A 25723-nucleotide genomic window follows, 5' to 3' on the forward strand; every position below is an offset into this window, starting at 1 on the left:
AGCGAGCTTCGCGCCGGCCGAAAGCCGCCCTCGGCATCGCAGCAGCAGCGCAGCACCCTCCTCTCGTGCCTGCCTCGCAGCAGCTCGCCGCCGCCCTGCCGCGCCAACACCAAGACGCGTCCTGCGTGGACGCGTAAAGTGGCGCGTGTCTTACGTCAGCCAGCGCGAGGGCTGAACCCTCTCTCACGCGCGAGAGCATTCCTGCGGCTGGCACAGCCTCCACCCTGACCGCCCAGCGGGCCTGGAGCTCGAAGCGGCGCGATGACGTCGGGATCAGCGCCCGCCGCGCCTCGAGCTCGCTGCGCATCTAGCCAAGGCCAAGCCACTCGCGTGAGCCCGTTGCGGGGTGCATCGCGCTTGCCTCGCTCTCACCACCACCACCACCTCCCACATCACCTCACAGCCATGGCCTTCATCGCCAACAAGGTCGCACGCGGCTTCATCGAGCGCAACGCCAAGCAGTACGAGCCCGTCGACCCGTTCTACGAGTACTACGTCGATGCCTCGGGCAAGGAGAAGCGCAGAAAGGTGTGTGCTGCCGAGGTGGCACGTGTGGCGGACGCAGGCTGACGGTGGCCCTCTCGCTTGCAGCGCCCGCCGCCGCCTGGCCTGACAAAGGAGGAGGCGAAGCTGCTGCGCAAGATCTCGCGCCGCGCCCACTACCTCGACAAGGGCTTCCACATCTGCGGCTTCAAGTTCGGCTGGACAGTGAGTCAGGCGCGGCGAGAGAGACGCGGACATAGGGACGGCGTGTGAGGCATAGGATAGAAGTGGCGTTCGGAGCTGGCGCCGCACACATTTCCCTCATGTGTTGCTCGCTCAGCTTGGCGCAAGTCTGCGTGCGACCTGAGCACCTCTCGTGCCTCATGCTGACGCCCGCTGTCGCAGTTCATCATCGGCATCATCCCGGGCGCCGGTGACATCGCAAGTGCCGGCCTCAACTACACGCTCGTGCTGAAGCCCGCTAAGAAGGGCGTCGACTTGCCTGACTGGGTCGTGCACCGCATGGTCGTGAACAACGCAGTCAGCGCTGGCATTGGTGAGTGCTTGCGGGGGATCCGTGCTCTGAGAACGCTGGCTGACGCGGATGCTCGAACAGGCTTCGTGCCGCTTGTGGGTGACATTGCACTGGCCATCTGGCGTGCCAATTCGCGCAACGTGAGTCTGGCGATGCGTTGCCATTGCTTCGCCACAGCTGACGCATCTCTGGCCTCAGGCAAAGCTGCTGGAAGAGTTCCTGCGCGTCAAGGGCGAGGAGCACATTCTCGCCGGCCTGCCAGGCCTGACCACCGAGCAGCCGCTGCCCCCAGGTGCGCGCTCCAAGGATGGTGGCACTGCGCCGGAGCAGCACCCCGCGCAGGCATCGGCCAAGGAGTTCGTCAAGAGCAACAGCTCGAACAACCTACAGCCGGGCGGCGCTCAGGCGGCCGCACGCAAGTGAGCTGCCACCCGTCTCCCTGCCGACTGCTGCTCTCCGCATACCCGGGTCTTCGTCGCGTTGCCTCACCGCGGACTCTGCTCCTGAATCGCTCTGCGCTTGATAATCGTCGCTGCTCAATGATATACCTCTCCCTCGGCATCCGGTGTCAGAAGCGGCGCAGCGCAGCTCGAAGAGACAGTGCATTGATGTGGAAGACGGTGACGTGAGTGTGCACAGGGACGCTTGGATGATGGAAGGGGCGAGAAAATGAGAGGGCAGAATGGCGCAGATCTTGATGTCGTGAGGTCGTGAACGAGCGTCTAGGTGATCATCTGCAGCGCCTCGCCGGATGCTTCAAGGGCACGCCACTTCTTGCGTGCCGCAGCCATGTGGCGCCGCACGTCGTCGCGCGCCAGGAGCTGCGAGACCCAGCGGAGCAGCATGTCGTCGTCCGTGGGCAGGAACTCTGCGCCAAGCGAGCCGAGGATGACTTCAAAGCCTGCGGCCTTCGCCGCAAGCCGTCCGCGTTGAGCCCAGAGAATGGCGAGCGCGAAAGCAACCAGCACGTCGACGCCCTCGAGGAGCATGGCGTCCCAGAGGCGGATCTGTGTCTGGAAGGGCACGACGTTTGCGAAGAGCGTGATGTACCACTTGGTCGCGTACGCGCTGGTGCTGATGTCGTGGGCGCGGAAGTTGGCCATGAGGTCGGGCATGAAGAGCTCGCACAGCTGCTCCTGCACGTAGAAGTTCTCGACGAGCCCGGGGAAGCCGGGCGAGAAGGTGCGGTGCAGCGCATAGCGCGGCGTGTCGTGCAGCGCCACGAGAGAGGCATAGGCGCGCTCTGGTGGCAGATAGACGAGCAGAGTGGCGGCGATGGGCCCCATGCCCTGGCAGTAGGCGCAGTCGGGGCAGTGGAGGCTGAAGGCGTGCAGCACGTGGAAGAGGCTGCGCTGGCCTTGGCCGTAGCGCGTGTGGAAGAGGACGTGGCCGCTGATGGTGCGCGGCACGTCGAGGTCGATCTGCACGTCGTGCGGACTGGCGACGGCCGCGAGCGACTCGAAGCGCTTCTCGGCGCTGAGCTGTGCCTCGGATGACGGAATCGCGGCAGTCGGGTCGTTGACGGCGCCGAACGCCTCGATGTCCTGCCGAGTCTTGAGCGGCAGCATGGCCCACCATGCGGCGGCACGCCAGCGATCAGGCACGCCCTTGTACACGCGTCGTCGCAGCTTCTTGCTGCCCAACAAGCTGTTGGCCAGCGCATAGGAGCGCACATTCTGGCCCTCGTCGCGCGCATCAGGACGAAGCATAGCCTGCCACTTGCTGACGCGGCTCGTCTCGCGTACGCGCTGTGCAGACTCGCTCGAGGCGCGAGCGCGCCGGGCCGACTCGAGTTCCGCTGTGCTGCTGCCTTGCGAGCCGTCGAGAGAGGCGGACGAAGCATGGCCTACGACGCTCTTGGGCTCGTCGGCGCCCTTGCGACCCATGCTGCTGCGCCCGCGAGAGTGCTTGGGCCGCAGTGCAGGAAGAAGAACGCGCCCAGGTAGCTTGTCGTAGAGCCGCGAGTCGAGCACGGTGGTGCGAGGCGGACGCCCGGACGAGCTCGCGTCGCTTCCTCGTGAGAAGAAGCCGTACCTGAGGTAGTGTCAGCGCAGCGCAACCTCCAGCACGACATGCCGGCTTCGCTCCCGACTGCTACCACTCACCGATCGACCTCTCCAAGCATCGCCTCCTTTCCCGATCTGACTCTGTCCATCTCCTCCTCCTCCTCTGCCAGCGCGCCGGGAGACAAGGGCGTGCGCTGATGTCCCGAAAAGACGCTCTCGTCGCTCCTTGCGAGCGAGATGTTGCTGAAGCTGGTCGCCGAAGGAAACGTATGCTGCTCGTTCAGCACCGGCGTCCGATCCTTGACTGAGGAGGCCGGCGAGGCAGGAGTGAAGCCTACTTCAGGCGAAGGCGTGGTGAGCGGCGAGTGTACGAACTCGCGTGGGTGTGAAAGAGCGGGCGAGACGATGGAAAGACCGAAGGTCTGTATCGTCGCTGGCGAGAGCAGCGGCGAGACAGGCGGCGCCGAGAGGCGCTGCGAGCCGGGCGCGCGTTGCGTCCATGCTTCGTGGGGTGCGAGACGACCAGCGCGGCTGGGAGGAGCGCTGAGACTGCTGTAGGTGTGGTTGCTGCCGCGTGACGGCGGCGGCTCTTCCCAGGCATGGCCATTGCCGCGCTCGCGTGTCCACTCCTTGCCGTCGGCAATGCCGTCGTCTTCCACGCCCTGCCGCGCAAAGTGTGCGTAGGTGCGCCGCACGTAGGCGCCGTCTGCGTCCTGCGGCGGCACCCAGTTCTCGGTGTGCGACGAGGCTGCCGAGCCGGAGCGCGACGCTGCGACGAAGCCCACTCGGCTCGTGCTGCCGGCAGCAGAGGCGGCGAGCTGCAGCGGCCGCAGCTCGCGCGAAGGACGGGCGCCGTCGGGCGTGCTCGTCCGTGCTGCGCTGGCGGCGAGCGGCGCCGACATGGCGGCGAAGCTGCAGCTGCGGCGGCGGCGAGAGAGTGGCGGAGTGCTGCGATGAGCAGGACAGAGAGCGAGCGAGGGCTGCTGCTGTGGGTGTGCGGTGGATGAGGAGATGAAGCAAGCCATCACACGCGACACGGCGCGAACCCTGCCCTGGGACCGTGCATCAGCCAACGCCGAAGGGCGGCGCCGCGGCCGCACCCCACAGCCACACTTTGACGCCCTCGCGGCCTCTGCGCCCAGAGATGCCAGCACTCTCACTCGCATGCCGACCCGAACTTTCCGTCCATCTTGCCCTGCTGCCTCGTGCGGCGTGCAGTCGATACGCTGCCGTGTGCGATGCGCCTTGCGCTGCAGGGTGCCAAGGTGTGCATCTCGGGAGCGCCGCGGCGTGCAGCAGCTTCTTCCCACGCTGCGCCCTGCAGAGGAGCGCCACACGACGCCGCGTCCTCCTTCCCTTCAACCATCAGCAAGCAGCAGCGCACTCCTCAAGCCTAGCTCGAAGCACAGCGTCTGCGCCGAGCTCGCCGGCATGTTCCGCGCGTCCAGCAGCTGGCGGATACTGCCGCAGGCAGCACCGCAGCGTGGGTTTGCCAGCTCTGCGCGCCTCGCATCGGCCGCTTCGACGAGCGCCAATGCGGTTCCGCAGGGCTGGGAGGCTGTCATTGGCGTCGAAGTGCACGCACAGCTGCGCTCCAAGAACAAGCTCTTCAGCTGTGCGTGCTCAGGCGCTGACAGTCCACGCCGTCTGCTGACTTTGGGGGATTGCAGCGGCACCCCTGCCCACCCCTCTCTCCCCGCCCAACAGTCTTGTCTGTGGCTTCGACGCTGCGCTGCCCGGCTCCTTGCCTCGTCTCTCTGCCTCGGCGCTCGACAAGGCATTGCGCGCCTGCTTCGCCCTCGAGGCCGATGTACAGCTGCGCAGCACGTGGGATCGCAAGCACTACTTCTATCCGGACCTCACGAGCGGCTGGCAGATCACGCAGAAGTACGGTGAGCTTCAGCAACGCACGCGTGCAAGTCTTGCGCTTTGCTGAGACTGGGATTACAGCGCCGTTGGCGGTCAACGGCATCGTACGGCTACGTGCCGACGAGGGACAGTTAGGCGCAGGCGAGGAAGTGGACGTGCTGATTGAGCAGGTGCAGCTCGAGCAGGTGAGGCGCAGTAACAGGCTCAAGGCAGGCGCTGTGACGATAGCTGACTGACAGAGATCAGGACACGGCAAAGTCTCAGCACTACATCTCAGCCTCGTCTGGCGGCAACGAGACGCACATCGACCTGAACCGCGCCGGCTCTGCGCTCGTCGAGATCGTCAGCGGGCCTCAGCTGCGGTGTGTTACGTCTGAATTCACTGTCCAGCTGTCTTTAGCTGACTCCTTCTTCTCTGTGCAGCTCTGGCGAGCAAGCGGCAGCATACGTGCGCAAGATCCAAGAGCTGCTGCGGCGCGTGGGCGCCAGCGACGGCAATATGGACGAGGTGAGCTCTAACCGTGGTCTTGGGCTTCTGCGGCGCCCGCTGATGTGACATCCACTGCGAACAGGGCTCACTGCGCTGCGACGTCAATGTGTCTGTCCGACGACCCGACGAGCCGTTCGGCACGCGCTGCGAAGTCAAGAACTTGAACTCTGCGCGCTTCGTGGCTCTCGCCATCGGTCAGTCGTGCATCGCCGCAGCGAGCAGGCCAAGCCCAGGCGCTGACGTATGCTGCCACAGGCCACGAAGTCAGTCGTCAGATCGCGACTCTTGAGCGAGGCGAGCTCGTCGAGCAAGATACGCGCGGCTACGACGAAGCGACTGGCACGACGTTCCGCCTTCGCTCAAAGGCAGATGCACCAGACTATCGCTACATGCCCGACCCGAGTCTGCCGCCGCTCGTGCTGACGCAGGTTCGTCGTTGCTTGCGTTCAGAGACAGGCATGCGCTGACGGGTTCTCTGGCTCTGTGGCGCGCAGGAGACGCTGGACACAGCACGGGCAAGCCTGCCGGAGCTTCCTGATGCTCAGCGCGCACGTCTGCTCAGGACGTACCCCGATCTCTCGCTGCGCGACATCAATGTGCTCATGCGCATCGGCCTGGAGGACGATATTGCTGCGTCTGGCTCAGCAGTGACGGTTGCCGACTCGGTGGCCTACTTTGAGCAGGTCGCGTGCGGTCGGGATCCGCAGGTCGCGATGAACTGGTGCGCAGTCGGCGTGCTTGGCGCTGCCTGACGCTGCTGACCCATCATGCACTTCGCAGGATCATTCAGGACCTGCTCAAGGCGCTCAACCAGGCAGTGGTGTCGTTCAGCGCCAATCCTGTGGCGCCTGAGGCACTGGCAGAGCTCATCGATCTAGTCGCGGAGCGGCAAGTGACGGGTGAGTCGACAATTTCCTTGCGGCTGAACGTGCGTGCTGAGCAGATCTTGCAGGCACCACGGCTCGGCAACTACTGGCAGAGCTCGTCTGCGGCGAGCAAAAGCTCCCGACGGGCGCCACGCCCGTGCAACAGCACCTCTCCTCACGCGGCATGCTAGCGATGGGCGGCGGCAGTGCGGGCACCGAGGCACTCGATGCCCTACTTGACGAGGTAGTGCGCGATCTGCCGAGCGCAGTGGCAGCAGTACAGGCGGGCAAGACCAAGGTGCTCATGCGCCTTGTGGGCGAGGCGATGAAGCGCACACAAGGGAGGGCAGATGCGAAGGCTGTCAAGGAGGGACTGGAGAGGAGAGTGCTGGGCGGCAAGCAATAGACCTCTTCTCATCTACAGCGTCAGCGATTCCGCGGGCCTGGTCTCTGGAGCCTGACCGAGCGAGCGGTAATGTTCTCACTGCGCCCGATGCTTCATGAACAGCTCCCTCCTCGGCGACTAGCAAACACGCTGCCCTGAAGACGCCGCACGATTGCGAAGGACCTCCGTGCGCCTATATGAGGTGACAAGCGCCATCGTCTTGCATACCTCTCAGCAAAGGGTTTGTTAGGCGCAGCGCTAGAACTTCGAGTGCTCATTTTGCTGACATGAGAATGCGGTGCCCCGCACCCACTTGACTGTGCTCTCTCGTTGTGGGTGATTTGAAGAGTGAAGACTCGCCACCTCTTTCTCCTATGACAGCTCCCACAGGGCTGTACCAGGAGCGAGTCACCTAGCGATGAAGCTCGTCAGCCGTGCTTGTCCTTGTGCAGCCCCGGATTGTGGAATGATCCAAGTCAGAGCGTACGTCAGTCAAGAGCGGCAGAAGTGCTCCGCTGACGGCATCGCCGAGCTTGCCCTTCGACGTGGAGCTCAGCATCGCTGAGAGAGCAGAGGCACGCTTGATGAGTGTTGAGCTCGCTCCGCCCCGCAGCCTTGATGCTGGCGGCTGCTCGTGGCACAGAGGGACGAACGCTCACACCCCTCGTCAGCCGGCTCCACCCCTCGAGCGGGCCGCGTGTGGCGCCCGTTTTGGGCGCAGGCACGAGCGGAGCTACTCCTGCGTTGATCTTTACCTCCTGTCCGGCGCTGCGCCAGGCAGAGCAGGCCAGATTTGGGCATCGGCTGACTCCAGGCTTCCTTCTCGCTGGCTGTTGCTTCTCGAAGGTCTCGCTCTCTTGCATCAACCCCGCAGCCGCGGATGCGAAGCGAAGGAAGCGCCCTTCGCGTCACACGGCGACCCGGCTTCTATCAAGCAGAGTAGCGGCACCCCAGGGCAGCAGGGCGATCCTCTTCAGATGAAGCGCTGCAGCGGCTGAGGCACCGCACCGGTGCTGGTGCTGCGCCTCGGGTGCGAAGGCTTGTCTCAGATCTCGAGAGAGCGTGCCTAGCGGATCCGAAAACTCGGACCGCCGGTGCGGCACCCGCCGGAGCAGCGGAGACTTGCTGCGCCCACGGTATCGCCCCTCGCACACAATGCACGGCGGAGCTCCTAGAGGGCCGAAGTGCCCGCTGCGTCCCAACATTTCGCTTCAAGTCGGCTAGGCTCTGAACTCGCTCCTCGTCCTCGTTTTGAAGAGTGCTTGAAGCCGCGGCCGAGGAGTGCTGGAGACTACGTGCTGTGGGAAGCGGCGCGAGCTCGAGAGGCGCTGCCTGCGCAGCTCTGACGCGTTGCGAGCACGCACCATGCAGACGCGCGCGTCGCCTCAGAGGACCTCTGCGGCGCGCTTGTAGAGCTTTATCCCGAGGAGTGAGGCGATGCGCTGAGCAAAATGGATCGAAGGAGCTCACACAAACTCAGCAGAGCAGACCAGGGGGAGAAGAGCGCGGTACGAGGCCGCAGGGCCATGCGGAAGCATCCAAGAGCGCGGGCGGGAGCTGTCCTCCTCCGCGTCCGCAGGCTAACCCCTGACGCGCCGGCTCCCAGCAGGGCACGTGCAACGTCTCTCCCGTGCCCCTCTTCCTGCAATCAAGAGATCGACGCGGCGTGCGTGCCTTCCAGCGCTAGGCCATCCGCTGCTGGTGCTGAAATAAGCATCGTCATCGAGCGCCCGCCGCTGCCCCGTGGCGGCACTGTAGGCCAGCGGCCGGAATAGAGCGGCTCTATTAGAGCGTCACGGGCAGCCCGAAATAGAGATCTGGCAGAGCGGCAGGCGCAGAGAGGAGAGGGCGGAGGGCGCCGCTGCCGAGCGGCTCTTCTAGCTTGGCTTGCCGCAGGCGGGACCTCCTCTCTGCACTTGCCGCTCGCCCCTCCTGCGGGCCGCAGTGCGCACTCGAGGACGATGACGCGTACACCTTCTCCTCTCGCCCCGAAGTCTGCTCTTCCTCCTCACGCAGAGCTCAGTGCGATTGCGATACTCATGGCTTCGCGGACCAGAGATAGCGGGTGACTCTTGACCTGCTGAAGTCCTGCATCCGCGGCAGTCCTCAGGAGCGAAGGCGATGCGCTGGCCGCAATAGACACTGCGGATGCGCCACAATCGCTCCGCCCTGAATATGGCGCTCTCCAGCCGGGCACTGGACAAGTGTGCCATGACGCCCGAGAGCAGGCCGCCTCGGCGGCAACCTAGCGAGTTGAGGCCGCTGCGTCTGCGGTGCGGGCCCCACTCCGCAGCACTCGGTGAAGAGGGGAAGGCGGAGGGATAGGCGCGACGCGACGCGCACAACGCCCCGCAGCCCCCAGGTCGCTATCTCTCCCGCCGTCTCTGCGCCGTCACATCTTGCCTCATCACCCCCTCCCACCCCTCTCGTCTCTCAACATCCACCGCCTGACCACTACACGTCAAGACGACCATGCACCACATGTCGATGCAACAGCACCGCCAGCCCATCTTTGGCGCCCCTCGGCATGCGCCGCAAGACTTCGTGCCTACACACGCATCCGCTCGGCACGACGACGCCGCCAACGTGCGCTCGCTGGCGCACCATGAGCAGCCCGTCAGCCGCAGCATCAATACCGCAGATGCTTGGCGCTCACACAAGTCGGTCGAGCACGAGCAGCGGCACCGCAGCCACATGCACGGCCAGCTGTACGCCGCCAACATCCGCTCGCGCAGCGGCCGCGCCAAGTACATCGAGAGCATGAAGGAGGCAAAGGTGCGACTTGCCCACCATACAGAAGCTCGTCCAGCGCTGACCTCCACCATGCCACAGGCTAAGCGTAAGACGGCGCGCGCCCGCATCCCTCAAGCATGCAACGCCTGCCGCCTGCACAAGCGGCGCTGCTCGGGTCATTTGCCATGCGAGCTGTGCACGAAGCGAGGCCGCGCTACGTGGTGCACCTACGAGGATCCCGAGGACGAAGACGACGACGAGGAGGGAGCGGGCGAGATGGATTTCGAGCAAGTCTCCAGCCAGTTCATTCGCGATGCTCGTCGTCGATCATACAGCCCTGCCTCGCCGCCGAGCTCGCCGCTCGAGCCAGCCGATGACTCGCGCACTCGAGCGCCGCAGTACAGCCAGCGCAAGACGCACAAGCGTCGCGGCAGCGCCGGTAGCAGCGACGACAGTCTCGGCGGCTCGAGCGATGACGATGACTTTGCCTCGCACAAGCCAAACTCTGCGGGCTCAAGCGAGCCGTCGAGCAGCGCCATGTCACGTACCGTCACCCTCGATGACGCGGCAGTAGCCAACATCGTGCAGCCTTTGCGTCGCTCGCCTTCCGATGGACACGTCGGCGGCAGCGGCATGGCAGCGCTCTCCCTCTCCGCTACGCTCAACTACAACAAAGACAGCGGCGCTCGCGCCGGTCCACCCCGCATCCGAGCCGCAAGCTCAGGCGAGTCGGGCTTCTTCCGTGGTCCACTGGGCGACTCGCGTCCTCGTTTCCGCTTCGGCTTCCTCTCGGGCTCGAAGAGCCCTCAGTTTGAAGAACGTCTCGTCCTCGCCGGTCCGCCGCCGACTTCGCTTGGCCTCTCGAAGATCATCTGGACGTACGGACGCAAGCTGCCGACGCCTCTGCCGCTCACTTCGCCCGTGCCTACGACTCCACGCGGCCCGGGCCAGAGCTTTGCGTCGGCCCGCCACGACGCCGACAATCTCATGTCGCCGCCGCTTCCCGTCGATCTGGAGCTCGTGAGCTGCGTGCTCGTCGACTCATCTGGACGGCCTCGTCTCTCTCGCGCCGACCTCGAGGTCGGCTGGCCGGGCCTCTTCAATGCCCAGCAGGAGATGAGCCCTACTGAGGCAGCACGTCCGCTCACCGCACCTATCTCGAGCTCGCTGTCCACTTTCCTGCCTGCGGCGCAGGGTGCTCGACCCTCGTCGGCTGGCAAAGATCTTGCTGCTGAGCTCGAGGTGATCGAGGACGACGTTGCCATGTCAACGACTTCGCCATCACGGGCTCCTCGGTCTGCATCGATGGTCCGTTCCTCCAACCTGCAACTTTCGCCGCCTGTCTCGGCGCCGGTCCACACTGTGCATGGGGGCGGCGTCACACGCTTGCATCTTAACACGGCCACTCGTCCGTCGCTGGTGGCCAGTCCGGAGGAAGACATGGCCTGTCCGCCTCTCCCTTCAATGCTGCACCTCTCAAGCTCGCACGAACAAGCCATCGCTTCAGCACAGTACGACGTGCTGTGCCGCGGCCAAGGCCTGCCGTCTGCCTCTGCTGTCACCAAGACTTCGCCGAAGCACGAGACGATGCCTGCGCCGTCGCGCTTCAAGACCAAGGACTCGCGCCGCGCCAGTCACGGCAGACGCTCGCGCTCCTCGACGGTGGCGTATGTGCCTTCGCAGCCGGCGCTGCAAACGGCAATCCGCGGCACGCAGAATCAGCAGCAGCGACAGCACGAAGCGATGGCAGCGTGGCACGAGGAGCGCAGCGCCCACAAGTCCAGCTCGGCCACGCGTCTTCGCAACCACTCGCAGCCCGTCCGGCCAAGCGAGACGTTCTCCATGCTACCTGCGCAGCAGCATGAGCTGACATCGACGGTGCACGAGGCAACGCTTTCACCGCGCAAGCGCAAGCTCGACAGCAGCGCTTCAGATGGCGCCCATCATTCGCCGACGAAGCCACACGCCGGCTGCGGTAGTCCTTCGTCGCGCCAGCCAACGAGTGTCTTCACGCCGCTGCCTGGCTCCCGCGACGGCGCGGCCGCTGGCATGGTGCAGTTTGCGCCTACGGCGCCGCACCATGCGGGACAGCGGCAGCACGATGGCTCGGTGCACGAGAGTGCCGGCACTCACTGAACCAAGCTCCGCTCTCTTCTCTCTTCTCCCTGGAACCCTTCCCTATTTCGCACCTCGCCTTTCGGAAGGAACCGTCTCTCTGTCGTCGCTCCGTCTATCTCTCGACGTCATCCTTCTCTCGGGCACATACCCTTCCCGGGGCGCTTCTGTCCGCCTCGCAGCTTGTACCTCGGTCTCATTCCGCGACGTGTCAAAGACTTGATCTCATTTGGCTGCCGTGATTGTGAATGTGTGTGCTGTTCGTGCGTGCTCGTCGTTCTTGTTTCCCGCGCGGCATGGCTGTCTCTACAGCTCGATGTGCTTAGCCGACTCTTTCAGCCTCTCCTCTCTGTCCTTCTCCTCCGTGTCCTCGTCATCATCGGTGATGACGCCCCACGTTCCCTCTGCCATGCCTCCACTCAGATCCTCCTGCGCCTCCGCGATCTCCTCGGCGTCTTCTCCGCCCATGTCAAATGCCGCCGCCACGGCCGCCGCCGTACTGGCCGCCGCCTTGAGCACGTCCGTGACGCGCGTGACTGCCGGCGTGGCAGCCTCTGCGGCGCTTGAGAGGCTGGCGCTGGCGCTTTCTGATGCTGCCTTGGCACTGGAGGCCAGACTGGCAGTGGCGCTGGTGGCCGCGTCCTTTGCTGTAGAAGCCGCGGCGGCTGCCATGCTCTTGCTGGCAGCTAGACTTGCGCTCGCGCTCGAGGCGACATCCTTTGCCGTAGCCGCTGCTGCCGCCGCCAAGCTCTTGCTGGCGCTGATCGACGACTCCTTGGCTGAAGCCTTCGCAGCAGACGCAGCATCTTGCGCGAGTTGATACTTCTCCTTCACGTCTCCCGGAGAGCGGCCAAGGGAGATGAAGCGCCAGAAGAACGAGAGGATGCCGACGCCTCTGTCCCACACGCGCACCTTGAGGATGTAGGCGATGCACAGCACGAAGAAGAGCGCCGCGCCGGCCAGGATGGCGGCGTCGATCAAGTCGGCGCGCTCCATGCTGCGGATCAACGTGCCGCTGTTGCGCAGCATGTCGCCGAAGGAAGTGTACTCTGTGGAGATGCCTTGCATGGCGGAAGAGGACTCGTCGAGAAGTGCGGAAGAGTAGGAAGACTTCTCGAGCTCGGCGGACATGGAGGCGACGGTGCGCTGCAAGGCGGTGGTGACGTCTGAAGAGGCAGTTGCAAGCTTGTCATCGCCCTTGACTGCGCTCTTGGATGAGCTTGAGCTGCAGCCATGTAAGTGAGAGCGAGATGGAGAGGCACAGAAGAGAGGGACTCACTCGAGACCTAGCTCGCGCCGCGCTGCAGTGGCGCCTTCGCTGGCCACGGCTCGTCGGCCAGCGAGGAGAGCCGTGCGGAACTCGCCGCGCAGTCTGCAGTCAGAGAGAGAAGGCTTGAGCATGCTGTGCCCCTCGCATGCACCACTGCTTGGCCCACTCACGCCTCGACGTCCTTGGCCAGTCGCTGCACCTGCTGCGTCCACTCGCGCTGCTGCTCCGCGCTGCCCACGGCATCGGGCAGCTCGAGCACGAGCTCCTTTGCCTGAGCATCAGCGCGTGCCAGCTCGGCACGCACGTCGGCCTCGGCGCGCCGCAGGGCGTCGGCGGAAGGTGCGCTGGAGAGGGCGGGCAGCTGGTGCGTGCGCACGTCGGCGAGCTGGCGCGAGAGCGCGTCGAGTGCAGCGGCGAGAGTGGCCATGCTGGGAGAGGGGTGAAGGGACAGTGCGCAGTGCTGCGAGTGAGGCGCAGAGGGGCGAGGCTGAGGCGGTGGTGGTGCAGAGCCAAGAGGTCGTGCAGCGAGCAGCTCGGAAGAAGAGGCCCGCTCGCTGTGTGTGCCTTGCCTCTCTCCTCGCTGTCCAGTGTGGAGGCCAGCTTCGCTCAGGGTTCGCGCTCCCACGCTGTCCGAGCGCGTCATGCCGAGAGCCAAACGCGTCCAAAGGCGGTGACAGTGACGCGCTTGTGCTTCTCGCTCCCCCCATCCCCGCATCTGCCGCTCGGCGCTTGCACCGCCCACTGCGTCACCGCCGAGCCGAGCACCGCCGCCTCTGCGCTGCTCCCGCACAGACTTCGGCAACGGCTCGTCGGCCTCGCGCCTCTTGCCCAGCGCTGCAGCGACCGAGCTGCCCCGAGCGACTCCTGCTGCTGCCGCTGCCGCGAGCCACGCGCTCCGTTCCCCTCGCACTCTGGCAGCCATGGGCGACGCCGCAGCCAGCAGCTCGCAGCCAGCGCAGGCCGCCGCGGCTGCTTCTGCATCGTCGTCCGCCGCCTCGCGTTCGCTTCTCTCCGCCCTGCAAGCCAGTCTCGCACCTCTGCTCTCCTCGCCCCGGCTTCCACGCGGCGCACTCCGGCTGCACGCTCTCTTCTCCGCACCTCGTCCCGCGCTCGAGCTCTTTCCCTTCGCGCACGTCGGCGGCAGCGGCTCAGCAGGCGTCGGCGCACCACTCGAAGCGCGCGTGGAGCATGTGTTCTGCACGGCTGCGTGGAGCGACGAGGAAGAGGATGAGCTAGCGCAGGAAGCGCAGCCGAGCGGTGAGAGTCAGGCTGCGTCGCTGGCGTCGCAGGCCACTACAAGCGACGTCGGGTCCGCCTCGACGACAGCAGCCGGTCCAGGAGGACGCACCTCGCGGCTCATCTACGCGCTCGAATGCTTCCTCTACACGATCCCCTCCACGCATGCGGCGATCCTCTACGTCTCCAAGCTCGACTCTTCGGGCTGGGCACCGGCCGTGGTGCCGGCTGCCGTCGTGCCTTTCCTGCCTTCGGCGAGCGAGGGCGGCAGTGCGGCGGGCTGCTCTCTGGTGCGCGCCATCACGATTGGCTTTCTGCGGCACTTCGCCTCGCTGGAGCACTGGGCCTCGGCACCAACGCCAGTGGAGCACTGCAGTATCCACGTGCTGGCGCGTGCTCAGCCGGCCTATCTCTTCCCCTCGAGTCCGGACAATCCGAGCAAGCACGTCCTCTCGGATGGCAAGCTGATTGCCTGGTGGCGAGGCGTGCTGAGCGACGTGGCGAAGGAGCAGAGCAACGCTGAGGGGAGGAACTTCTACATTGTGCCGGGGTACGATGAACGCATGTGAGTTTGACGAGGGCTCGTGTGCTATGCAACAGCTCAAGGCTGATCAAGTTGGTGCAATCAGGTCGACAGAGCTTCTGCCACTTCCTCCGCGAGAGGGCGACTCTGCTTTGGCACGTGCTCGATGGGTCTACGGCCATCCGTACTCCCGAGTCTCCTCCAGTGCGCCTCCTCTGCCGCTTCACCGACCTCACCGCACACCTGCCGGTGTCGAATACTCCACAAGCAGCGCCTCAGACGCAGCAGCAGCAGCAGCAGGCGCAATCGCCACGCTCATGCCTCACTTCCCGGACGATCCGAAGAGCCGCTTCATCGCCGAGATCGCTCGTGATGCTCATGAACTGCACGCTCCCGGCACACAGAGCACGAGTGTCGAGAGTCAGAACGAGCCCGACGCCAAGCGACAGCGACTCAATGTTGCTGAGCCGACGTCTGCGGCCTCCCAACAGTCGTTCGACGACGCTTCACAAGCCACAACCACCAGCGTCGGCAGTAGCCAGAGCGCTCGCCTCTCCTCGAGCGTGCGCAAGCTGCAGCGTGAGCGCGCAGCGCTCGATGCGGTCTCGCCCGATGAGTTCTGGGAGCGCATGGGCTTCCGCCAGGAGTGTTGCGCGGGCAATGCGGTAGGGGTGTTTGTGTGCATCTACGACCAGGTCGCTGCTGCCAGCGTTGGGGCGGCTTGCACTGCGGAACCGACGGTGGACATGGGGAGCGCAGGCAGTTCCACGAGCACGACAAGCTCGGCAGCTCAGCGCATGGCTCTGGCGCATACCACACTGCCCGACCTCATTCGCCGACACATGATGCGCGACGCATGCGACTGGTCCTCTCGGTCCGCAGCCGCAACGCTCACCCGTCAATGGAACGAAGGTGTCCGGCGCGCCATCCTGCGCAAGGGCGGCTTGAGCGCTGTGGAGGCCGAGCAGGCAGATGAGAGGCTGGGAGAAGACGTTGTCTGGACAGATGTAAGGGTGCTAGGCTCGAGCAAAGAGACGAGGGAGCAGGCGAGGAGGAAGTGGGAGGAGGCCGGCAAACCGATGCCGCAGAGTACGAGCAATGAGCCGCCGAAGGTCGTCAATGCGCTCAGCGTCAAGCGCAAGAAGAGGCCGGCGCCGGCGCCGTGAGCCCACTCGGACAGCTTCATCATCATCGACACGGCAACGAGAGAGGATGAGGGGTATATCATTATTGCGACACCGCTCTCATGCGGCGTCTGCCGGCGTATTTATGTATCGGGAAGCATCGACCGAGGGGCAAGTCACCATCTACCTTACACTTCCCTTCTCAATCAGAGTCACTCAGCACGATAGCCTGCGAGACTCGAGCGCGTGGCTTCTTTGCGCGCTTGCCTTGCGCCGGTGTCGCGGCGAGGGGCGTGTTGACGGCACGGGTTGAAGCGGCGGCGACGAGCTCGAACTCGGACGACGAAGTGCCGCTCTCCGCTTCTGCCATTGCGCGCGCTGAAGGACGAGTCGAAGCCTCTTGAGGCGAAAGAGGAGCGTCTCGCTCTGCGCGATCTGCGCGAGAGGCACGAGCCGATTGCTGTGCGGCATCCTTGCGCGGCGACTTCCTCGGCGGTGGCAATGCGCGCCCGTCCTGCCGTGCTGCGCTAGCGCTCGTTTTCGCAGTCGTTGTCGAGCGTGCCTGTGCGCGCGAAGAGCCAGCCGCATGGAGCGTGCCGAGACTGGGGAAGCTCATGTCTGAATCTGAGTCTGAGTTGGACGAGGCGAGAGGCCGAGGCTGAGCCCGCATCGCTGGCGCAGTGACTCGTGCAGAGGCACGCGGAGTGGCGCCCGACGCAGACGCAGCTGCAGACGTAGAGGTCGTCGTGCTCGATGCCGTGCCAGGCCAGCCAGAGCGCCTGAGCAATGCGTCCTCGAGTCGCTGAGATGCAGGAGAGGGCGAGCGTGCCCATGCCTCAGCGAGCGAGTCGCTCTCTGACTGTCCGGCCTGCTCGTCGGAAGATGCGACGCGTGAGGGCGATGAGCGGCGAAGCGCGGTTGAGCTGCTTAGCGCCGGCGTCGCGGCGGCCAGCTGCGGTTCATCGTCGTCAAATGAGGAGGAGGAGAGAAGAGCGGGAGCTCGCGCAGACGGTCCTGCCTTGGAAGCCTGCGCAGCGACGCTTCCCGTGCGCCGCGAAGGTGGCGTCCTCGGTCGTCTAGCGCCGGCACTGCTGCCGCTCGTCTTGCCAGCAGCATCCGTTGCAGCTGCACCTTTGTGCGGCCTCAAGAACGCCTCCAAGGTGCTTTGCGACTTTGCCCTGCCATTTTGTCGTTCCCTCAGTGCCTTTCGCCGTTCAGCATCCGCCTTGTCCTGTTCTTTCTCTGCTCGCTTGCGCTCGAATGTCTTGAGTTGCGCACGAGTCTCAGTCGACGAGCAGAGCAACTCGCGAGGAATCCACAGACGCAACGTCGCATCGTGATCGACTGCTTTCGGCACCCTTCTCTGGCCTTGCTCCGACTCCGAATCGTCGTCGTCCTCGAACATCGCACGTTCTGCTTCTGCAGCTTTGCGTGCAGCAAGTGCAGCGCGCCATGCGTCTTCGGAGTCGGAGATGGCGCGACGAGCATGCGAGACGAAGGCTGAGACGTCCCATTCTACGCGCACCTCGAGACCGGACGCTCCTTGACGTGTGGAATGGAGATCGACGAGAGTTGCGCGTGGCTTCTGGGCAGACGAAAGAGATGCATCTTGCTCATGCGTCTCCTCCTGCTCTTGCTCTGCAGCTGCAGGCTCGCTGGACGAGCCGCCGCCAGCGCCGGAGAGAGAAGCAGAGGCGAAGAAGTCGGAAATGCGAGTAGCGGTGGGCGAGTCATGCAGTGCTCTGCGCCGGCTAGGCTTTGCTGGCGCTCGAGGTCGTGACGACGAGGTCGCGGCTCTCGGTGCTGCAACAGTTGTCTCGTCGTGCTCCAGCTGGCGCACAATGATGCCCTCCCAAATCAAGCTGCGACAGCGGCGAAGACACGCTTCCTCTCCCCATCCCAGCGAGACTCGGATGGCGCGCAGTAGCGCATGCAGATCCACCGGCCCAAGATTGACGGGCTCGGCTGCCTCCTCTGCCGTCGAGACGAGCGGGTAGACATAGCTGCTGAGCACCGCCAGTGCATGCGGCGTGCTCAGGAACGCTTGTATAGCTTGTGACGCCGCGAGCTTGACCTGTCGAGTGCTGAGAAAGCCAGATGCGTTTGAGCGCAGCTCGGCGCGCAAATCCTCGAGCCACTCGGTGCGAAAGGCGGGCCAGGAGGAATGCATAGTGGGTGATGGCAGACCGGCTGAGGATGCGTAGCTGCTGCGTGAAGGGGCTGTACTGAAGCGCTTGAAGCCGGCCACGAGACGAGCGCCAAAGCCGGCTGCTGCTAGCCCGATCGCGATCTGGGTCTCTCTCGTCAGCCGCAAGGCTTGCGCTCTGCGCAGCGGGCAGCAACTCACTCGAACACCGCACCGCACCAATCCCTGCGCATCATAATCGCCTCCCGACATGAGTGCCACAAGAATCAAGCCTTCGCGGTCGAGCTTGAAGTCGGCCAATGAGAGCTGAGAGGAGCGGAAGATGGCCACGGTTGCTTGACCACCTGACTTCTGCTTCCGCGGTGAACTGGGCGGCGCTGTTGTGTCTTTGCGTGGAGAAGAAGGACGAGAGGAGGAATCGCTGCCGCCGGATGGAGCTGAGGAGATGGCGGAGCTCCAGCTGAGGCGAGCGCGCGTCAGCTCCAAGCCTCGCGTTCCCCACGCCCCCCCTCACTCACTTGCGCACGAGCAGTCTCGCGCCAAACAGCAGCGCATCCACATCATCGCTCATCACGCCCTGCACCGAGCCTCTCTGGTTCAAGACCGCCAATTCCGCCTCTGCCTCTCCCGGTGCCTCTCTCCACTGCATGCCCAGCGCCTCCAGCAGCTCCTTGAGCGCCTTTGTCTCGCCCCAGTCATTGACTCTGCGGATCGAGCCGCGCTTGGCGCGTGGACGGAGGGGTCCATCAAAGATGAAGAGCGGGATGAGATGCGGCTGGGAGAGAAGTCGGAGCAGACGAAAGAGCAGAAGCCGCAGAGAGGCGTTGGCGCCGCCAGTAGAAGCGCGCGCGTGGTAGATCCAGGCAGAGACGTCGATGCCGAGCACGAAGGGCGGAGGCGAGGAAGAGTCGGGGCGGGATGAGGTAGCAGTGGCGTGATAGGGGTCGAAGAGACTGGGTCCGCTTGGACCAGCAGCGTCATCCCGCGGAGCAGCTTCGGCGCCGGCACCGAAGCGCTGTGGAAGCGCAGCGAGCGGCAGCACCTCTGTCGGCGCCAGAAGCGGCCAGAGACCGGGCACTCCCATGGTTGCTGAGCCAACACTGCCCCAGTGTGCTTAGTGTGCGAGCATCGCTGCGCGCATGTGAAGACAGACGAGCCAGGCCTAAGATGCGGGGATGGTGAGAGTGAGAAAGCGAGCAACACGGCGCGCCTCATCAGCAGCGCGCAGCCTCCACACAAACATGCGGCGCGCCGCCTGGGAACACGCAGCAGCCCAAGTGCCGCGCGCGCCCGCGCACGTGGCCAGCCGCTTGCCTCTCAGCCACGACCTTCTCTGCAAGCTGCCAGCACAAGTCTCGATCCTGGCTCCCGTTCGCGTTGTATAGACCAGCTGTGTGGCATCAGGACGGGTCTTCAACAGCGAGATGGCGCCTCACTCGGCTGCACCGTTGGCGCACGCGCACAAGCTCTGCTCGCACGACGAGCTGCCGGCCTGGGCACACGACAATGCCTTCATCCGCACCGGCTATCGGCGGCCAGGCGGCACTGCCGCTGTGCATGCAGGCCAGTCCAGCGATACGGCTACTGCGTCGGCAGTGGATGGAGATGCTGGCGAGACGCGCATCCGCACTCGCAGCGCAGCACGCGCGGCGGCGGCCAAGACACAGCCAGAGAAGCCGCCAGCAGAGCTGTACGAGCACGACTCGGTCGCCAAGTGTGTGCAGAGCATCTACAGCTACTGGCACAACGAGACCGGTGCGTCAATCTGCAGGCAGCTTCGCTTCGCACACTGAGCCCTGCAGCACAGTCAACATCCACACGCATCTCTGGGGCGCTGCCGTGGCCTTCTCCGCCCTGCTGCTCTCGCTTCTCTGCGCCGCCGAGCTCCTGCCAGCCTCGGTCTTGATCCATCCCATTCTTTCGGCGCACGCGCCGCGCACCGGCTCGCTGCTGGCGTCCAGCGTACGCCTCTCGCCCGTGCCAGCCGACAACACGTGGATCGACGGCCTGGCCTTTGCGACGTTTGGCATTGCGGCTGTCATTTGCCTTGGCTGCTCGGCTACTTTTCATACGCTCCACGCTCATTCAGAACAAGTGAGGGCTGACTGATGATCCTCTAGGTCAAGGCCAGATGCCAGCCCACAGGTCCGTCGCTCACCACGTCATGTAGGTCTCGCAACAGTGCAACTCTCTAGATTAGTGAGTCGCGAGATACAGCTGTGTCCCGACGCGCACTGACGCATTCATTCCGCAGCATCGGGATCGGTACGTGCGCCCGATGCCCTTGTCTGGCTTGCCGCCGCTGACACGTGCCTCTCTGCTTCAGTCGTCATGATCTGGGGGTGTGTGCTGCAAGGTGACCTGCACGTCGCCATGCTGACTCGAGCCTTCCATCAGCTCCTTCATGTGCGTTGAGTCGATATCGCGAGCAGCGACACTTGTTGATCTCTGCGCCTCCATCTAGTCCTGCTCTCCACTATGGCTTCATCTGTCATCCGCATCTGCAGGCAGCGTACGCCGCCTTTATCACCGTCCTCTCCGTCATGGCCATGTACACGGTCGTCACGCCCAAGTACCGCACGCCAGCCTACCGTCCAACGCGCACCGCCGTCTTCGTCAGCCTCGGCCTGAGCGCCGTGGTGCCAGTTGGGCACGGCTTGCACCTGTATGGGGTGCGTGGCTAGCAGCGATCCTGTACTTGCTCTCTCGCTGATCGCTGCCTGCGCAGTTCGACCTCTTGGCCCGCACGATGGGCCTGCACTGGCTGATGTGCGTGCTGCCTTGCTGCTACGACACTCGAGCTGACCGCCTCTGCTCAGCGCAAGCGGCGCCTTCTACATCGTCGGCGCGCTCCTGTACGCCTGCCGCGTGCCCGAGCGCTTCGCGCCCGGCCGCTTCGACTACCTCGGCGCCTCGCACCAGATCTTCCACGTCTTCATCCTCCTCGCCGCGCTGGCGCACTTCGTGTGCCTGCGGCGCGCCCACGACTTCTGGAAGTCGGCCACGCTGCCCGGCCTCGAGCGCTCGAGCCAGCAGGCCGTCTGCTATGCCCTCGACCACTTTGCCGACAAGGTCTTTGAGCGGCTCTGACGATGACAATGAAATCCGCAGGCGTAGAACTACATGGGCAGGCGCGACACGTCGACGGGAAGATAAGCAGGCAGGGCAGAGGCACAGAGAGGAACGGATCAAGCGGCAGCAGCCCGTCGCGAGCGTGTCGCGCCGGCGGTCTTGGGCCGCTTCGACGGCTGCTCAATCTCAGCATCGCCGTCGTCGTCTGAGGCAGAGGCAGCAGACGAGAGCGAGCCCTCGCGGTTCTCCTTGGCCGCCGCAGCCTTGCGCTGGCGCTTGAGCTCGTTGCGCTTGCGCACGGCGTCGCGCTTCTGCTGCTTGGCGCGCGCGCCGCGGCCCTCGGCGGCCTCGCCGTCCGTGTCGGGCTCCTCTTCCTCCTCGGAGCTGAGCGCCGACGCGGCATCCTCGTCGTCCGAGGCATCGCTGTTGCCTGCCTCGTCCTCGTCGTCGGAGGCGGCGTCTGCCTTGCGCTTGCGCTTGGGAGCGGACGCCTTGCTGACCCGTGCCTTCGGCGCCGCCTTGGGCCGGGCCACACGCTCCTTTGCACCTGCGGCGCGGCGCTGGAAGGAGACGGTCAGCATCAGTGCATGCTTCGCGCACGCGCGCCGAGTCCGCTCACCTTCGCTCCCGGCTGATGATTCTTGCGCTCTGTCAGCGCCAGAACGGTCGCCTCTGGAATGAAGACGCGCTCGTACACCTGCGTGAGGACCGTGCGTCAGCTTGCGTCGCCGACGACGGCGCCGACCAGCTCACCTCTTTCTGCACCTCGCGGCTGGGCAGCGGCCGGAAGATGTCGGTGGGCAGGCGGGTCTTGCCCGGGTAGGTCTGGATCGTCCAGTTCTGGCTCGCGGCACGCAGCCGGATGTACAGCTGCGCGAGCTCGCTGAGCGTGTAGAGGTTGTCCGAGTGGGCCGACGTCTCGACATCGCGCACGCCCTTGAGCTTCGTGGCGAGGTGGTAGAGCAGGCCGACGTTCTCGGCATTGGCGAGAGCATCGAGATAGAAGTCGATGTACTTGCCCGAGTCCGACAGCTCCTCGACCGAGTCGCGTCCAAAGTCCGGGTGGTGCGCCAGCAGATGCAGGAAGCGCGTAAAGGGCAGCTCGAACAGCTTCATGCGCCACTCGCCGGGCATGTTGCGGTACATCGACTGCGCGTAGTTGACGACCATCTGGCGGTTCTCCTCATCCGGATCGTAGGCTGCGAGGAAGGGCGCGGCGTTGAAGCGCGGCGGCAGCACACGCTTGCGCAGGAAGAGGAGCAGCTTGTAGAGGAAAAGGGTGCGCACGTTGGAGCACTCGTCCTGCACCATTAGCGCGAGACTGACAAACTCGTGCTTGATGCACTGCTCCAGCTTGTCGACGCGTGCCATCTTGAGGATGCAGATGCCGGCCTGCAGGCGCATGCGGCTCTTCGACGCCGGCGACGCACCGAGTGGCCGAGGCTCGCCGGACGTCAGCGTCGCGAAGAGCAGGCGAAAGACTGGCACAGCGACGTCCGTCACGCCGTCGGCGCTGGCGTACGCCATGCAACGCTTCGTGAGCAGGTCGAGGCTGAGGAGCTTGGAGCGCAGGCTCGTGCTCATGTCGTCGTCCTCCACCCACGAAGGCGCATCGTCTTCCTCTTCCGCGGCCACTGTCTCGTCGGCCGGCCAGGGCTTCTGCAGAATGCCCGTCAGGAGGTGGCGCACGATCGCATCGCCAACGTCGGCAGCCGCCTCCGGCGCATGTTTGACGATCTGGCCGAGTGCAGCGAGGTCGGCCACGAGGCGCTCGCCACTCGACGTGGGCAGCCGCTTCGTGAGCTCCTCGGCCAGCTGCTCGGCAGCGGTATGGGCCAGCTGCGCACCGCGCGCGTCGAGGGCAGTGGCGCCGGCCTTCTTGCCTTTGCTGAGAACGGAGATGAGGCGGCCCGCATACTTGGCCTCGTGCATCGTGCCCAAGCGGACGTAGCGCGAGAAGCGCTCGATGGCCTTGCGCTCCACCGGCATGGCGGCCGGCTCGTTGAGCGCGACCGCTGCGAGCGCGCGCAGGCTCTCCTTGGCGAGCGTGTGGTTCGACTCGGCACTGAGCGCCTTGACGAGCTCGGGCACGTGCGACGTCAGGATCTTGGGGCAGTTCTTCGCCACGGCACGCAGCAGGAACTCCGAGTCGCGGCGAGCAGCACTGAGCTCCGCCTCGCGAGCGCTTGTCGCCAGGATCGTGCCCTGCGTCTCGTCGCCGACGTCTCCAGCAGGCGTCATGCCAACGTCGCCGACGTCCTTACTGTCCTGCAGCTTACGGATGAGCGTCGGAATCGTCGAGCGGTTGACGATGAAGAGGCAGGCTGCGCGCAGCAGGTGCTCCATCGTGTCCGCGACGCCGGCGTCCTTGTCGCGGATGCGCTGCAGCACGTCGGTCCGCGCCTTGATCAGGCCCTTGAGGTCCGTCGCCTCGTCGAAGCACATGCGCAGCAGCTTGTAGGCGCGGTTGTCGTTCATCTTCGCGAACGCGTACAGGTCGACCTTGGTCTTCTGCGCATCGGCGAGCTGGCTCGCCATCTGATTGATCGAGTCAGTCAACTTGCGCTTCACCAAGTCCTCGTCATGGTCGATGATGCCGCCATTGTACGCCTCGCACGCCTGCACGAAGGCGACAAACTTCGTGCGCGCCTTCTGCAGGTTCGTCAGGCGAAGCAGCGCCTTGCGAGCCGAGTCGTCGAGCTGCGACATGACCAGCAGCAGGCGCCCGGCCCACTCGTCCTCGGACGCGCCCACGGTAAGGCGCAGGAAGTGGCGGTCCAGTGCCGCAGCGACGTGCTGCATGATGTCCGGGTCCTTGCAATAGATGGCCTTGAGCACCTCGCGCGGGATCCACGAGAATTGCGAAGTGGCCTTCGGGTCGCGGCTGATCAGCTCGCCGCGCGCGAGCTTGTAGACGCGGCCGAGCGTGTCGAATGCCTGCGCGCGCACACCTGCCTTGCGGTCCTTGCAGCGCACCGCCGTCTCCTCCCAGACTCGCTTCTCGACGTGGTGCAGCGCCGTCTCGTAGTCCAGCGTGCCGAGCGTGTGCACCATGGCGGCGCGCACCTTGTCGTCTGGATCTCCGAGCTTCGCGAACACGACCTGATTGAGCTCCTCGCGCTGCTCGGGCCGCAGCACAGTGAGCAGCGGCCCGGCAGCCTCTGCCCACGAGATGCGAATCGTCGTGTGCCGGTCGTTGGCGCGGCCGAGCCACTCGCGCCACGTCGAGCTGTACTTGCGTGCCAGGTCGCTGCCCGTCTTCTCGGCAAACATCTGGCCGAGCGTCTTGGTGGCGATCTGGCGCACCATGAGATCTTCTGTGCGCAGCTCCTCCTCGAGCGCCGGTACCACGTTGAGCAGCAGTGCTGGCACCGCGCGGTTGATCTGGATCACGAGGCCGTGTGCCGTGCGCAGACCTTTCTCCCGCTCGACCTGCCCCTCCTCGGACGAGGCCGTGACGATGACCTCCGAGAAGTACTGCAAGACGCGCGTGAGCGGCGGCGAGGGCGCAAGCCGTGCTGAGACGTACCTGAGCAATATTCTTCTGCAGCCGATCCTTGGTCGCAGAGCAGACCTCTACAGCGAGCCGATGAGCGGCCGGGTTCGCTTTCTGACGACAGGCGGAGCGTCAGCAGCGTCCAGGCGACAGGCCGTGCGAGCACTCACCTCTGCCTTGGAGGTGAAGGCGGACAGCAGAATCTCGAGCACGTCCGACGGCAGCGACACACACTCGTCGATGAGCTGCACCAGAATGTCGGCCATGCAGATCTCGACGTTCTTGGTGATCTCCGGCCTGGCGGCAGGCGACGTCAGAGACAGCAAGAGCGGGCGCAGGGCTGACATGCTCACCGGATGAGATCGAAGAAGCCGCGGAAGACATCGGTGATCATCTCGTCGGCGCCCGGCAGGTCCGTCACGAGCGTGATGCTCTTGACGTTGCTCAGATTCTCGAGCAGGTAGAAGCAGTCGGCGTAGTCGGCGCTGCCCGGCTTCGCCAGGCCGCCCTTCTGCGAGATCAGGCGGTCGATGAAGAAGGCGAAGATGTCCTGTGGCCGCGCGTGAGCACGCACTGCTGTAGGCTCGGGGATGCCGGCGAGGCACAGCAGCGTCCCTTCAGGCCTGGCTAGCCGATCGCCTCTCATCCGCCGACGTCGCAGCTACACCCGCGCCCGCTGCTGTCGCATGCCGCCCTCTTATGCAGCGCGACTCACCTTCAGCTCGCTCGCTGTGTACGGCGCCTTGGGCGCATACAGCCGCAACAAGTCCGCCAGGCAGCAGGCCGCGCTCGCCCGCACGGCGTCCGACTTGTGGTGGATGATGCCATTCGCGATCAGCTGCTTCGTGAGCGGATTGAGAGAGGCCGTGTCGATAAGCTCCTGCTCCATCTCCGACAGCTCCTTCTGCACCGCCTGGGAGGAGGAGCGGCTCGCGTCAGCAACGCTGCAGGAGTTGCGCGCAGCGGGGAGAGGCTGCGGGGGTGCATGCCAGCCCGCCCACGCCCGTAACTGCACCGCTCTCTTGTCTCACCTTGAGCTTCTTCAGCAGCGCATCGGTCGAGGCGCCCTTGGTGTAGAGCGGGCCTGTGTTCTGCAGGCGCATGCGGCTCGCCGTCGCCTGAGGGCGCACCATGACGCGTCAGGCGGCCGGGCGCAGCGCCGGGGCGTGAGAGTGGTGCTGGTGGCGCGAGAGGCACGGATTGCCAGGCAAAGGAAGCAGTCTAGGCGTCGCTGCGAGCAGGCCGAGTATGCAGGCAGTCCGAGAGGCTGGGCAGCGGCGGGAAGGGTGATGGTCGGGAGGCGGTGCGGCGGCGCTGCTGCGCGCGCGTCTCACGCGCTCGACGCGTCGCGCGCGAAATGACACAAGGCCGCGT

The 25723-nt window shown here is 65.1% G+C and overlaps 9 protein-coding genes across 9 annotated transcripts; 5 read left to right on the forward strand and 4 right to left on the reverse strand.

Moving 5' to 3' along the window:
- The first annotated feature begins 390 nt into the window (after positions 1-390).
- On the forward strand, positions 391-1578 carry FA09DRAFT_331013 (hypothetical protein). The gene is made up of 5 exons (XM_025742836.1): positions 391-528; positions 592-708; positions 889-1039; positions 1100-1158; positions 1217-1578. Exons 1-5 carry the CDS (start codon positions 406-408, stop codon positions 1439-1441), a joined length of 675 nt encoding a protein of 224 aa, XP_025597240.1. The 5' UTR covers positions 391-405; the 3' UTR covers positions 1442-1578.
- A 27-nt stretch (positions 1579-1605) lies between these two features.
- Positions 1606-4024, reverse strand: FA09DRAFT_361673 (RabGAP/TBC). The gene is made up of 2 exons (XM_025745386.1): positions 3124-4024; positions 1606-3052 (listed from the first exon to the last, which is right to left on the reverse strand). The coding sequence occupies exons 1-2, from the start codon at positions 3924-3926 to the stop codon at positions 1741-1743; spliced, it is 2115 nt and encodes a 704-aa protein (XP_025597241.1). The 5' UTR covers positions 3927-4024; the 3' UTR covers positions 1606-1740.
- A 485-nt stretch (positions 4025-4509) lies between these two features.
- On the forward strand, positions 4510-6619 carry FA09DRAFT_284645 (Glutamyl-tRNA amidotransferase B subunit; the record flags this gene model as incomplete). The annotated part of the gene is made up of 10 exons (XM_025739872.1): positions 4510-4639; positions 4695-4916; positions 4975-5078; positions 5140-5255; positions 5317-5401; positions 5466-5577; positions 5639-5811; positions 5878-6104; positions 6164-6282; positions 6336-6619. Coding segments are annotated over 10 exons (1572 nt in total), but the record flags the coding sequence as incomplete, so codon positions are not given.
- A 2496-nt stretch (positions 6620-9115) lies between these two features.
- On the forward strand, positions 9116-11503 carry FA09DRAFT_339881 (hypothetical protein; the record flags this gene model as incomplete). The annotated part of the gene is made up of 2 exons (XM_025744261.1): positions 9116-9409; positions 9467-11503. The coding sequence occupies 2 exons, from the start codon at positions 9116-9118 to the stop codon at positions 11501-11503; spliced, it is 2331 nt and encodes a 776-aa protein (XP_025597243.1).
- A 70-nt stretch (positions 11504-11573) lies between these two features.
- On the reverse strand, positions 11574-13245 carry FA09DRAFT_346553 (hypothetical protein). The gene is made up of 3 exons (XM_025744757.1): positions 12923-13245; positions 12762-12854; positions 11574-12707 (listed from the first exon to the last, which is right to left on the reverse strand). The coding sequence occupies exons 1-3, from the start codon at positions 13177-13179 to the stop codon at positions 11789-11791; spliced, it is 1269 nt and encodes a 422-aa protein (XP_025597244.1). The 5' UTR covers positions 13180-13245; the 3' UTR covers positions 11574-11788.
- Positions 13246-13672: 427 nt separating this feature from the next.
- FA09DRAFT_339883 (hypothetical protein) lies at positions 13673-15677 on the forward strand (the record flags this gene model as incomplete). The annotated part of the gene is made up of 2 exons (XM_025744262.1): positions 13673-14553; positions 14618-15677. 2 exons carry the CDS (start codon positions 13673-13675, stop codon positions 15675-15677), a joined length of 1941 nt encoding a protein of 646 aa, XP_025597245.1.
- Positions 15555-18959, reverse strand: FA09DRAFT_346554 (hypothetical protein). Its single transcript, XM_025744758.1, has 3 exons — positions 18300-18959; positions 17983-18241; positions 15555-17925 (listed from the first exon to the last, which is right to left on the reverse strand). The coding sequence occupies exons 1-3, from the start codon at positions 18863-18865 to the stop codon at positions 15838-15840; spliced, it is 2913 nt and encodes a 970-aa protein (XP_025597246.1). The 5' UTR covers positions 18866-18959; the 3' UTR covers positions 15555-15837.
- Positions 18960-19205: 246 nt separating this feature from the next.
- Positions 19206-20871, forward strand: FA09DRAFT_339885 (HlyIII-domain-containing protein; the record flags this gene model as incomplete). The annotated part of the gene is made up of 9 exons (XM_025744263.1): positions 19206-19536; positions 19589-19818; positions 19952-19980; positions 20036-20046; positions 20108-20123; positions 20179-20187; positions 20246-20453; positions 20510-20550; positions 20601-20871. The coding sequence occupies 9 exons, from the start codon at positions 19206-19208 to the stop codon at positions 20869-20871; spliced, it is 1146 nt and encodes a 381-aa protein (XP_025597247.1).
- Positions 20836-25640, reverse strand: FA09DRAFT_331022 (ARM repeat-containing protein). Its single transcript, XM_025742837.1, has 8 exons — positions 25381-25640; positions 25065-25262; positions 24703-24899; positions 24520-24646; positions 24383-24463; positions 21607-24330; positions 21473-21550; positions 20836-21413 (listed from the first exon to the last, which is right to left on the reverse strand). The coding sequence occupies exons 1-8, from the start codon at positions 25480-25482 to the stop codon at positions 20970-20972; spliced, it is 3951 nt and encodes a 1316-aa protein (XP_025597248.1). The 5' UTR covers positions 25483-25640; the 3' UTR covers positions 20836-20969.
- Between the last annotated feature and the right edge of the window lie 83 nt (positions 25641-25723).

This window comes from Tilletiopsis washingtonensis (genome assembly GCF_003144115.1).
Source record: "Tilletiopsis washingtonensis strain MCA 4186 unplaced genomic scaffold FA09scaffold_15, whole genome shotgun sequence".
Lineage (NCBI taxonomy): Eukaryota > Fungi > Basidiomycota > Exobasidiomycetes > Entylomatales > Tilletiopsis > Tilletiopsis washingtonensis.

Bases quoted from the DNA above. Each gene is read 5' to 3' on its own strand.
- FA09DRAFT_331013 (XM_025742836.1), top strand. From the start codon at position 406: ATGGCCTTCATCGCCAACAAGGTCGCACGCGGCTTCATCGAGCGCAAC. The intron at 529-591 runs GTGTGTGCTGCC...TCTCGCTTGCAG, and splicing joins GCAAGGAGAAGCGCAGAAAG to CGCCCGCCGCCGCCTGGCCT. The intron at 1,159-1,216 runs GTGAGTCTGGCG...CTCTGGCCTCAG, and splicing joins GGCGTGCCAATTCGCGCAAC to GCAAAGCTGCTGGAAGAGTT.
- FA09DRAFT_361673 (XM_025745386.1), bottom strand. From the start codon at position 3,926: ATGTCGGCGCCGCTCGCCGCCAGCGCAGCACGGACGAGCACGCCCGAC. The intron at 3,053-3,123 runs GTGAGTGGTAGC...ACACTACCTCAG, and splicing joins ATGCTTGGAGAGGTCGATCG to GTACGGCTTCTTCTCACGAG.
- FA09DRAFT_346553 (XM_025744757.1), bottom strand. From the start codon at position 13,179: ATGGCCACTCTCGCCGCTGCACTCGACGCGCTCTCGCGCCAGCTCGCC. The intron at 12,855-12,922 runs GTGAGTGGGCCA...CTCTGACTGCAG, and splicing joins CTGGCCAAGGACGTCGAGGC to ACTGCGCGGCGAGTTCCGCA. The intron at 12,708-12,761 runs GTGAGTCCCTCT...ACATGGCTGCAG, and splicing joins CGGCGCGAGCTAGGTCTCGA to CTCAAGCTCATCCAAGAGCG.
- FA09DRAFT_346554 (XM_025744758.1), bottom strand. From the start codon at position 18,865: ATGGGAGTGCCCGGTCTCTGGCCGCTTCTGGCGCCGACAGAGGTGCTG. The intron at 18,242-18,299 runs GTGAGTGAGGGG...CGCTCGCCTCAG, and splicing joins GCGAGACTGCTCGTGCGCAA to CTGGAGCTCCGCCATCTCCT. The intron at 17,926-17,982 runs GTGAGTTGCTGC...AGAGAGACCCAG, and splicing joins TGGTGCGGTGCGGTGTTCGA to ATCGCGATCGGGCTAGCAGC.
- FA09DRAFT_331022 (XM_025742837.1), bottom strand. From the start codon at position 25,482: ATGGTGCGCCCTCAGGCGACGGCGAGCCGCATGCGCCTGCAGAACACA. The intron at 25,263-25,380 runs GTGAGACAAGAG...TCCTCCTCCCAG, and splicing joins CGCTGCTGAAGAAGCTCAAG to GCGGTGCAGAAGGAGCTGTC. The intron at 24,647-24,702 runs GTGAGCATGTCA...GCCTGCCGCCAG, and splicing joins GGCTTCTTCGATCTCATCCG to GCCGGAGATCACCAAGAACG.